We start from the raw sequence: 11,473 nt of genomic DNA, 5'->3' as shown, positions 1-11,473 counted from the left end.
AGAGTTGATTACCATATAAAGCTAACCATTATCATGTAAGCTTATGCATAGGTTTGAATTACATGGATTAAATATAAGTTCTTGGAATTCATTGAACATTAATGCATATGCAAATAGAGTATTGCTCCATGGTGAGACTACACCTTGTATACTGTGTACAATTCTGGTCGCTGCATCTCAAAAAAGATATAATTGCGATGGAGAAGGTACAGAGAAGGGCAACCAAAATGATAAAGGGGATGGAACAGCTCCCCTATGAGGAAAGACTAAAGAGGTTAGGACTTTTCAGCTTGGAGAAGAGACGGCTGAGGGGGGATATGATAGAGGTGTTTCAAATCATGAGAGGTTTAGAACGGGTAGATGTGAATCGGTTATTTACTCTTTCAGATAATAGAAAGACTAGGGGGCACTCCATGAAGTTAGCATGGGGCACATTTAAAACTAATCGGAGAAAATTCTTTTTCATTCAACTCATAATTAAACTCTGAAATTTGTTGCCAAATGATGTGGTTAGTGCAGTTAGTGTAACTGTGTTTAAAAAAGGATTGGATAAGTTCTTGGAGAAGTCCGTTATCTGTTATTAATTTAGAAAATAAATCTGTTATTGACTTAGAAAATAGCAGTGGGCAAGTCTTTTGGCAAGTCTTGGGGGACCCTCCTGACCCCCACAAGACTTGACAAAAGTCCCTGGTGGTCCAGCAGGGGTCCGGGAGTGACCTCCTGCACTCGGGACGTCGGCTGCCAGTATTCAAAATGGTGCCGATAGCCTTTGCCCTCACTATGTCACAGGGGCTACCGGAGCCATTGGTCAGCCTCTGTCACATGGTAGGAGCACAAGATGGTGCTGGCCATCCATTGCACCTACCATGTGACAGGGGCTGACCAATGGCACCGGTAGCCCCTGTGACATAGTAAGGTCAAAGGCTATCGGCGCCAATTTGAATACCAGCAGCTGAGGGCGTGAGTGCAGGAGATGGCTCCCGGACCCCCCGCTGGTCCACCAGGGAGTTTTGGTAAGTCTTGGGGGGGTCATGAGGGTGGGGGGTTTGTTTAAATTCGCTCCTTTAGACTGCCGAATAATTTGGCGAAGATTTGTTGTATTCGTGGGGAATCACGATACGTTTTGCTTCCCCACGAATACAACGAATATGACCCTATTCATTGTAGATTACCAATATGTAGGAAACGAATGCACACCCCTACTTGATGGACCCTTGGTCTGACCCAGTATGGCATGTTCTTATGTTCTTAGTATGATATACTGACAGTGGATTTGTTTATTGCTTGTTATCAATGTCTTATGATCATTTATAAGGTGTGGATTTCTTCGGCACCACTCAGAGCTCTCAAGTTCTGGGTTGCCGTCAGTGACCTGTTATATCTGTTGCATTCTGTTTCTTTGGTGATTACAAATGTTTCTTTTAAAAATAAAGTAGCATACAAAGCCAGGCCAGGAGGCCTCCTGGGGCAATCCCATGATGTTTTCCTTTAAGGGATTTTCCACACATGCTTGGGTAGGAGGAGGGTGGTCTATGTTGGGTCCAGCTTGGGTGGGAGTGGAGCAGACTTTGCTGGACTCGATCTGGGGAAGAATGCGCTTGAATCTCGTTGGCAAAGGGAGAAGCAGGCCGCGCTGCGGTCAAGCTGGGAACTGGGGGCTGGGGTCATACTGGCGAGGTAGGGAAAGGTGTGTGTGTGTGTGCAGGGCGTCGCCAATGAGGGGAGTCAGCATACTTAGGAGGTGCTGGGGCTACGCTAGTGAAATGGGTAGGGAATAATGAAGTGAGGCTGGGGAGGGGGATCGGGGGATCCTGGGGAGGGAGATCAGAGTGTGCTGCTGGTTATGGGCTGAAGAGCATGGAAGGCAGAGCTGAGTCATTTGGAGCCTGTGGCCACCAGCCTCAGGGAGTTTCTGTGAGTTTCAGAGAGGACTACAGGGGGAGCGGGATCAAAATATACTGAGGGGGGCAGCAGGTCAGCATTGAGCTGGGCAGGGGAGGAGGTTCAGAGAGTGCTGGGATCAGGTTGCGGAGGGGGAAGGGGAGGGAGTGCTGGCATGGACTGAGAAGGAGGATCAAACAGTCCTGGGGTGAAAGAATGCTGGGACTGGGCTATGGAAGAGGGTAGACCATTGGTGTCTGGTCAGGGAGGGGTGTCTAGTAGTGCTGGGAAAGACAAGGGTGCCGGGTTTCAGATGAAGATGCTTGGCTGGGAGTGCTGGGGTGAGCCTAAGGAGAGAAAACACTGCACACTTCTATTTGTACATGTTCACCTCTGAATTATCAATGGGTATCAGCCTGCAGTCTTATATTATCTGCCAGATTTTACTTTCTTGATGCACGCACACAAACACACACACTTACTCAGGTCTCATTTTGCAATTACTCAATACTGGTGAAATATTGAGTAATTGCAATAGACTAATAGACACCTTTTAGCATAAAATGCTGCACTGATATAGATTTGTATTCTGTTTGTATAGCACCTAAGGTAAAGGCGAGAGGGGACTCTCCCTTCTAACCTTCCTCATTAATGTGAATGACCTTTCTTATGATGCTGAACGAATAAATAAAAGAGATGATGGAGCACAAACGCCCTGAATGATTACTAAAATGAATCTTTAGCGATTTTGCTGCACAGTTCTACCCGGCACAGAGTCTGTAAAGAAAGCTTCTGTGTTGTGACTGAGGATGCTTGGAGCAGGAAGCTGTGTGTGTGGATCTCAGAGGTTAGTCCCCCGAGGACCCCAGAACCAGTATAAATAGGTCAGCGAGTTGAGTACTGTGATCCTTAGAAGCCAGGACCATCAATCTTTCTGGGTTCCAGAGGCAAAGAATGGATTCTGTGATGGAGCCTTCACAGCTAAGGGAAAAGGAGCTGCGTTATCGGCCTGAATGATGAAAGCCACACATCTCCTCGCCTATGTGTTCTACTTTATTTCCTCCTGAACACCTTTTCATTTCACCAGTACACGTCAGAGTTTGGTGAGAAGCAATATTTTTACTTATACTTAACAAAGCGCAACGTGGTAAGTACTTTTTCTTGTTTGCTTTTAGTTGGCAGATATGCCGAATTTTGATTCCACCTCTAATTGTAACATCAGAGCTTAGGCATAGTTTGACTACTTAGTTTCGGGGGAGAAGGGTAAGGGGCTGGGAGAGGTCTTATTGGTGGGGGGTGGTGGGGTGGAGCGGGCCCGATTCAACACTACCATCTGGAACACTGTGGGGAGGGGAAGTGCCACCCCCCCATATCCCCCTCACATACACAAGTTTTGCCTTTGAATCAGAGATCTAAGGTCATCTTCAAACGGCCTGATCACAGACAGCCATGTCAAACTATGGGAAGGCAAGTTTATCCCCAGCAAGCCGTAAGTTTTACACTTGAGATACAAAGACAGGAGTGTGTGGTGTTTTCCACAAGCATTCCTTCACCACATAATAATCCACATGTATGCCGTTTTTAGTATAAAATTCTTGCTAACCCAGGAAGAGAGGGATTGACATGCTTGTTTTTTTTTAACAAGGAGAAAGTGGATCGCTGGATAGCGAAATGTGAGCAGACTTCATGTGGAGTAAGTACTGATCCAGCTATTTGTGGAGATTTGAATTTATGGAATCAGGATTTTATTTTCAAAAAAATTGGCTACAGATGGGAAGAACTTTGTTCACAAATCTCAGGGTCACTTTTCCCTGGGGGTGTGAGTGGAATAGGGAGGGGTCAGTTATATAACAGACGGGATAGATCTCATTTATGAACTAATGAAACCATGTGATAAAGGTAAATTTGAAATTAATCAAAGTATCTTATGAAACAGTAATCTTATTGAGGTAGGACTGTGAGCTGTCTGTAAGAATGGGGACAACAGATACCATGTAGCAGGTTCAGATGGGCTAATAAATGTGTCTTGCTCAAACAGAAGAAGGCTGAACATGACAGACTGAGGTTGTCTGGCACCTTAAGCCCCTATTCCAGAATATTAATGTTATTGGTGTTCTGTTTGCATCTACCTCGTTTCATTTATTCTCCTGCCTCTTGTGTTTCTTTTTAGGTATAATTTGTTGAAGTAGAATAAATGGCGGTCAGGAATGAAAGTGGAGTCACGGAATTCATCCTTCTAGGACTCTCTAGCAATCCAAAATTAGAAATAGTCTTCTTTGTGGTGTTCCTAATTGGGTACCTGTTCATCATAGCTGGGAATGTTCTCATCATGGCAGCCATACATACGCACTCAAAGCTGCACTCTCCAATGTACTTCTTCCTCAGCAACCTGTCTTTTTTGGACTTATGCCTTTCAACAGTCATTATCCCCAAAGCCCTTGTTAACTTCCTTTCGGAGAGCAAAGCCATCTCTTTCCAGGATTGCTTTGCTCAGATGTTTTGCCTGCATATCTTTGGGGGAGCAGAAGCCTTTAACATAACCATAATGGCCTATGACCGCTACGTTGCCATCTGCAATCCTTTGCGTTACACGACCATAATGAGCAGAAGAACCTGTCTCCATTTGGTAGTCTCTACATGGGTAGGTGGTTTCCTTCATTCCTTCCCACAGTCTTTATTTGCAATTCAGTTACCGTTCTGTGGTCCCAATAGGATAAATCATTTCTTCTGCGACATCCATCCGGTATCGGCGTTGGCTTGCTCCAGTGTATTCATTAATGATATCTTGGTTATGGCCAACAGTGGAATGATAGCTGTGGGTTGTTTCTTGGTGGTGTTCATATCTTACATATACATCATCTTTACCATTTTAAAAATTCGCTCAGCAGAGGGAAGGTGCAAAGCGTTCTCTACCTGTGCCTCCCACCTTCTGGTAGTCACTTTATTTTATGGCCCCTGTAATTTTATTTACATGAGGCCCTCTGTGACGTTTTCCACAGACAAAATGGTCTCTGTGTTTTACACACTCTTCACTCCTTTGTTAAACCCCATCATATACACCCTGAGAAATGAGGAGGTGAAAAAAGCCATGAGGAGGCTGAGAGGTAGGAAAGCCTCTTTTCCAGAGATCCTCACAAAATAATTTCTTGTAAAAAAGAAAAAAAAATGTTAATATATTTGAATCAATGGCTATTTAACTAAACAATTAAAAAGTTTGGGCTAGGAAAAATATTTGTGATATTTGTTGAATGTACAGTTAAGCTGTGAAAAGACATGAACTAGGAAAAAGTGAAAACCACATGTGTTACCATATAGACATTACATTTTTACCATCAGAAGAAATACTGAAAAACGTGTATTCTCTTCCACCAGATATGTTCTGCAGCCTCAGAACAATTAACTATGTACTGTGATATGATAAAGCAAATGCATAGTCACATGGTACAACATTTTACAGATATGAATTCCTTTGCATGTTGCTTTTTTATTTCTTTTTGTGTCTATCATTTGAGTGAAATGTTATTGAAATTGTATTGGTTGAAACGTGTATCAGTGTAAGAGTTCTCCATGAATTGTTTGTTTACAGCATGGAAATATTTTCCTAATAAAAGTTAGACTCTTATTAATGTCTTAAACATTCCAAGCAAGACAATATAGAACTTTCTGTAAAGTTTGTTGCAGCAAGATTCTGCACACTGCATGCTCATTAATATAAAAATGACTCATGTATGAATATTATAATGAAACTTTTAAAAGGTTTATGAAAATTTGACATTGCTTTCAGTCAATTTACACAACATTCTGAAAACACTTCCTGTTTTGTCATCAATAAACAAATTAAAAAGCAAGATTGAAACTTTTTAAATGTGAGATTTTTCTTATTAGTTGACGTGGACATTTGATATTTCCTTAATATTTTTATGATAATTTTGCTACCATGCATACTAGAGCTTTAAACTTTGCAAATACTAGATTAGTTGGCTGTCTTTATTCGCAGGATTCTTTCACAGGAGATAATAAAAGGTCAATGGAATGTTAACATTTTGCATACTAAAAGATTTCTGATATTTTTCTCTCTAGGCCACAGAATATATTTGGCGGGAGTGAATACATTTTTTTAAAAGGCTCCAAGGGTGATTCAGGAAACTACAGCTTTATGTTGGTGCTGGGCAAAATAGTAAAAAGTGAAATTATATTTAAATACAGAATTACTGGGCATATGGATATGTATGGTTTTAGCAATGGGGTGTTGAGCTTTATCAATCTATTAGAAATGTAGAAACATGATGGCAGTAGAAGACCATACAACTTATCTAGTCTGCCCATCCACACCAACTGCTATGTTCTACAATCCCTACTATTCCTTCACAATTTCCCAATGGCTGTCCATGCTTTCCTGAATTCAGATACTGTGCTTGCCTCCACCACCTCCACAGGGAGGCTGTTCCATGCATTCACTATCAGAAATGTTGACAGACTTAAAGACCTCAACACATGCACTCCAAAAGAAAGGCAGGATGTAGAGATATTATAAAAACATTTAAATACCGCTAAGGTATCAATGCACGAGATGCAGGCCTCACGAGGTACTCCTCAGGAAATTGGGAGGTAATAGAATCAGAAGCAATGTCCTATTGTGGATTGGTAAAACTAGATAAAAGACAGGAAACAGAGGGTAGGACTAAATGATTAGTTTTCCAGATGGATAAAAGTAATTAGTGGAATCAGGTGTCTGTATTGGGACCTGTGCTATTTAGCATATCATAAATAATCTGGAGAAAAGAATGACAAATGAGGTGACCAGATTAGTAGATGACACAAAGGGCTGGATTTTAAAAGGGTTACGCGCATAAGGTACATGCATAACCCTTTTAAAATGCCCTGCGCGCCTAAGCATTCATAGGCTTCCGGCACGCGCAAAGCCCCGGGACGCGAGTAAGTCCCGGGGCTTTCTTGGGGTGGGCGTGTCGGGAGGCGTGACGCGGACGGCGTGTCATTGGGGCGTGTCGGGGGGCGTGACTCAGTCGGCGCGTCATCCGGGGGTGGTGCCATGGGCGTAGTTTCGGACCGGGGGCATTCCAGGGGCATGGCCACAGCCTCTGGACCAGCCCCCGGACCCGAACACGGCACGCGCAAAGTTACGCCTGCTTCGAGCAGGGCTCAGCGCGCACAAGTTACACAAATGTGCACCCCCTTGCACGCACTGACCCCGGATAAAATCCAGCATACTTTTGTTCGCGCCTGGTGCGCAAACAAAAGTACGCATGCACGCTGTTTCTTAAAATGTACCCCAGCTTGTTTTGAATTGTTAAAATGGCAGTAGATTGTAAAGAACTATAGAAGGACCTTGTGAGACTGGGCTTCTAAAGGTCAATGAAATTTAATGTGGACAAGTGCCAAGTAATGCATGGAAGGAAAAAGTGAGCCAGTTGATATTGTGTATTTGGATTTTCGGCAACATACGTGTTTAGGATTGTTTACATGCGAATACCTGCAATGCATTGAAAGCTTCTACCTTTCCTACCTATATTATAAATGTACGTGCATATATTTTATGCACAAAAAAAAATAACTTGCTCATATAAAACCTTGATTTTTATGCGGAACTCTGTATATTGTGGAACATGCATGCTTAATTGAAATCACCAGGTTGCTGATACCTCCACCAGTTCACCCAGTCCTTCATCAGGCCATCAAAAGCCTCCTAGTTCTTCACCCTGAACCCCACCCAGTTCACCCAGGCCTCTCACCCAACCATTAGCAGACAACAGACGAGTCTGATATCGTTGGCACTAGATAATTAGCAGGTGTAAAATTGCTCAAATAAGTTTCCTAATGTATTTGTTTAAATCTCTTATAAAGTCTCATCTTACCCTTGTTCTTCTTGGCCCCATCCCAGAACACCACCTAGACATCCCCTTTCCTGTGCAGATAAACGTGCACACAAAACAAAAAATAAGCATGTATGCAAATATAAGCTACTACTGTGCATATATGCTGCTTCTATGTGCATAGCACCTTCAGAAATTCACTCCATTGTGTGCAACTGGGTATTTTGCAATGGATCTATTCAACTTGCTAGCTGTGCTTGCATGGACCCAGCCTCCCACTGGTGATGGCAGAAGGGAAAATTATATCCGCATTTTATAAATTGTGGTACCATTTCAAATTGTGGAAAATACAAAGAACCTCCACATCCAGGCCCAGCTGCATTGCTTCTGCTGCTGCTGGCTACGTGGAGCATCTCCAAACGCTGTGGACTTTTTTCTGTTTAGTTTGTTAAACTTGATTACTTGCCCTACCCTTGCAGCCCAGAGTGAGAGTTACATAACATCAAATGCAATAATGTTCACAATGTACAAATAGCATCACAAATAAAACAGTCAACCCAACCCACTCACTTCCTCCCTTATCTAAAAAAAACAACTCACTACCTCACCCAACCCATTGACTTCTATCTCTATGACCCCAACCCTTCAACCCTCAGGGATCACTCACATACCCCCTCAGTTTATCACCATAAACATCTATTACTGTAGCTTTATTGCATCACTGATCACATACCAAAAGTTTCCACAAACAGCCATGATTTCAATTTTTTTTTTAAAGATAGGTTATTAGTTTTATTTACAGATCAAATAGAATAGACATATGATTGCTCTAAGACATATGATTTAAGCAAGTGTGGGTAAGATCATGTAACCCTTGGTTGGTAGATGAGTTCCAATCCCTGCCTGAGTTACTGGATTCAAAAGAAGAGTAGGCTGAACAGTTACTGAGCGAATTGATTTCAAAATTGCTATGATTGTTTTCAAACTTCTCAATTCAGATTCTTCATATTGGTCAAACGCATTGTTGCATATTTATAAAACCTATAAGAGGATTAAGATCCTCCCAATTGAATCTTTTGGAAATACCTTCAGTATGCCAAGCACACTTGTTTTTCAATAGAGATTTTCAATAGAGTTTTCAATAGAGTTTTTCAATAGAGATTTTCTATTGCTGCACCAGCTCTGTGGAATCTTATTCCTTTTGAACTCCGGTCCTTAGCCAATTTAAAAAAATTTAAACATCTATTGAAAGAGTTCTTATTTCATCGTGCCTTCAGTGTATTCTAGAGTTAAATAAGTGAGAGGATTCCCTTATCCTGTGACAGATATAGTTGATAAGGGTTGTAGTACTAAATATTATTCAGATTACCTTAGGTAAGGTATTGGACATTATAGTTTCTAGGAAACTAAAGGTACGTTTGTTTGTTAAGTTTGTGGTTGATATTATGTAAGACATTTCATATTATGTATGTTTTTATTGTATATCGCCTAGGCCTGTTTGTGTTAGGCGATTAATACACTTTAATAAAATGAAAAATGAAATGAAATGGGGTGCTGGGCCGGCCTAAGGTAAATCACTCATTGGTTAAGGTTGAATAGACCCTTCTGAGGAGGATCTTGAAACCAATTAAAGGCTTACTATACTCTAGGATTACCAAATTCCCTAGTGAAAACAACTCGTAGCCAAAAAGGTCAAACTGCTTATATATGTTAATCAGTAAACCAATGTAATAGCATATAAAATGTCAAATACATAAAACTAAAATAAAATAAATAAACTGCAACTTTAGTGGTGGTTCCATAAGGTCTGCTTATCTACTTGAGAATAATTAGTGACAAAGTCCAATCAACAGGCAGTTTCATGGTGAATGAAAATCACATCTTCTCAATGAAGATGATAGCAGAATATCACACACAGTTCTGGCAACACTGTTTTTAGCTGAAGTCAAGTTACAAATTGGCCCAATAATCTGGGCCTCATATTTTATCCCAGAAGTAAAGAATGTATTTTTTTTTCTGCTTCCACAGTTCAGATTGTCTTTAAATTTTGAGTCATGTCGTGCCTTGCCATTGGATGAATGTTAAAGAAAAGATCAATCCATTAGGTCAGATTCAAATCTAAGCTGTTTTCTTGTTTGTTTCATGGAGATTCACACAGAGGGATAAAGACTATAGCAATGGCCCGTGGCACAGGCCCTTCATTGGGCATTTTTCCCATAGACACAAAGATCCGATTGTCTGAGTCAATTCTGTAAGGTCATTAGGTGAAATAAATGGTTAGGTTGGAAATTAAAACCTTGAATATCTGAACAAAGTCAATGAATTCCATGAACATTTTGGAAAGAGTAATTTTTTGGCCAAAACTGATTATCATCCATAACGTTTTATGAAGGATATGCATTTTCAAAATCAGTCCAAAAATGTACTGCCCCCTAGGGATGTGAATCGTTTTCCATATCGTCTTAACGATAGAAATCGTGTGGCAGGGCAAGAAAATCGTCTTAGGCACGATTTTTTAGTTAAAAAATCGTTAAAAATCGTTTTTTCCGATTAGTGCGCACTAACTGGGAGTTAGTGCGCACTAACTGAAAATGATACAATTTGACACTTTTCAGGTCAGTTAAGGTCAGTTTAGGAATGAATATGTATTCCTATTGGCTGCCCTCTTATTTATTCATGTTACCAAGTTTCCTACTGACAGTATATGGGGGATGGGAAATGGAAACAGTTGGTAGCTTGACAAAACAAGTAATGTGATCAGTCAATGTGACTAGAACTTGTGCCCTAACCCTGATACCAGGGGTATTGTGATCTTCCTGCACACAGTGCCCTATCCCTATTAATACCAGGAGTGTTGTGATCTTCCTGCACACAGTGCCCTATCCCTAATACCAGGGGTGTTGTGATCTTCCTGCACACAGTGCCCTATTCCTGATACTGGGGGTGTTGTGATCTTCCTGCACACAGTGCCCTATTCCTGATACCGGGGGTGTTGTGATCTTCTTGCACACATCCCGGTATCAGGGATAGGGCACTGCATGCAGGAAGATCACAACACTCCTGGTATTAATAGGGATAGGGCACTGCATGCAGGAAGATCACAACACCCCTGGTATCAGGGATAGGGCACTGTGTGCAGGAAGATCACAATACCCCGGAGGAGTGAGGGTCAGGCAGCTCCCCCCTGTCTGTGAAGCCAGCCTCTCACTAGTAATGCAGGGAGGGAGCTGTCTCAGACTTCACCATCCTCCCCCCCCCCCCCCCTCACCCACACACCATTCACTAGCTGGGACATGGGGGAAGTCAGGAGTGAGGGTCAGGCAGCTCCCCCCTGTCTGTGAAGCCAGCCTCTCACTAGTAATGCAGGGAGGGAGCTGTCTCAGACTTCACCATCCTCCCCCCACCCCCCCCCCTCACCCACACACCATTCACTAGCCGGGACATGGGGGAAGTCAGGAGTGAGGGTCAGGCAGCTCCCCCCTGTCTGTGAAGCCAGCCTCTCACTAGTAATGCAGGGAGGGAGCTGTCTCAGACTTCACCATCCACCCCCCCCCCCCCCCTCACCCACACACCATTCACTAGCTGGGACATGGGGGAAGTCAGGAGTGAGGGTCAGGCAGCTCCCCCCTGTCTGTGAAGCCAGCCTCTCACTAGTAATGCCGGGAGGGAGCTGTCTCAGACTTCACCATCCCCCCCCCCCCCCCCCTCACCCACACACCATTCACTAGCTGGGACATGGGGGAAGTCAGGAGTGAGGGTCA

General features: G+C 42.7%; 1 protein-coding gene across 1 annotated transcript; it reads left to right on the top strand.

Annotated features, from left to right (window-relative positions):
- Positions 1-4,075: 4,075 nt before the first annotated feature.
- Positions 4,076-10,830, top strand: LOC115078178 (olfactory receptor 4S2-like; the record flags this gene model as incomplete). Its single annotated transcript, XM_029580916.1, has 2 exons — positions 4,076-5,000; positions 10,820-10,830. Coding segments are annotated over exons 1-2 (936 nt in total), but the record flags the coding sequence as incomplete, so codon positions are not given.
- Positions 10,831-11,473: the final 643 nt, after the last annotated feature.

Source organism: Rhinatrema bivittatum, chromosome 16, assembly GCF_901001135.1.
Source record: "Rhinatrema bivittatum chromosome 16, aRhiBiv1.1, whole genome shotgun sequence".
NCBI lineage: Eukaryota > Metazoa > Chordata > Amphibia > Gymnophiona > Rhinatrematidae > Rhinatrema > Rhinatrema bivittatum.
Note: the sequence above shows the minus strand (reverse complement) of the source record. Positions and strands in the feature narration are given on the sequence as shown.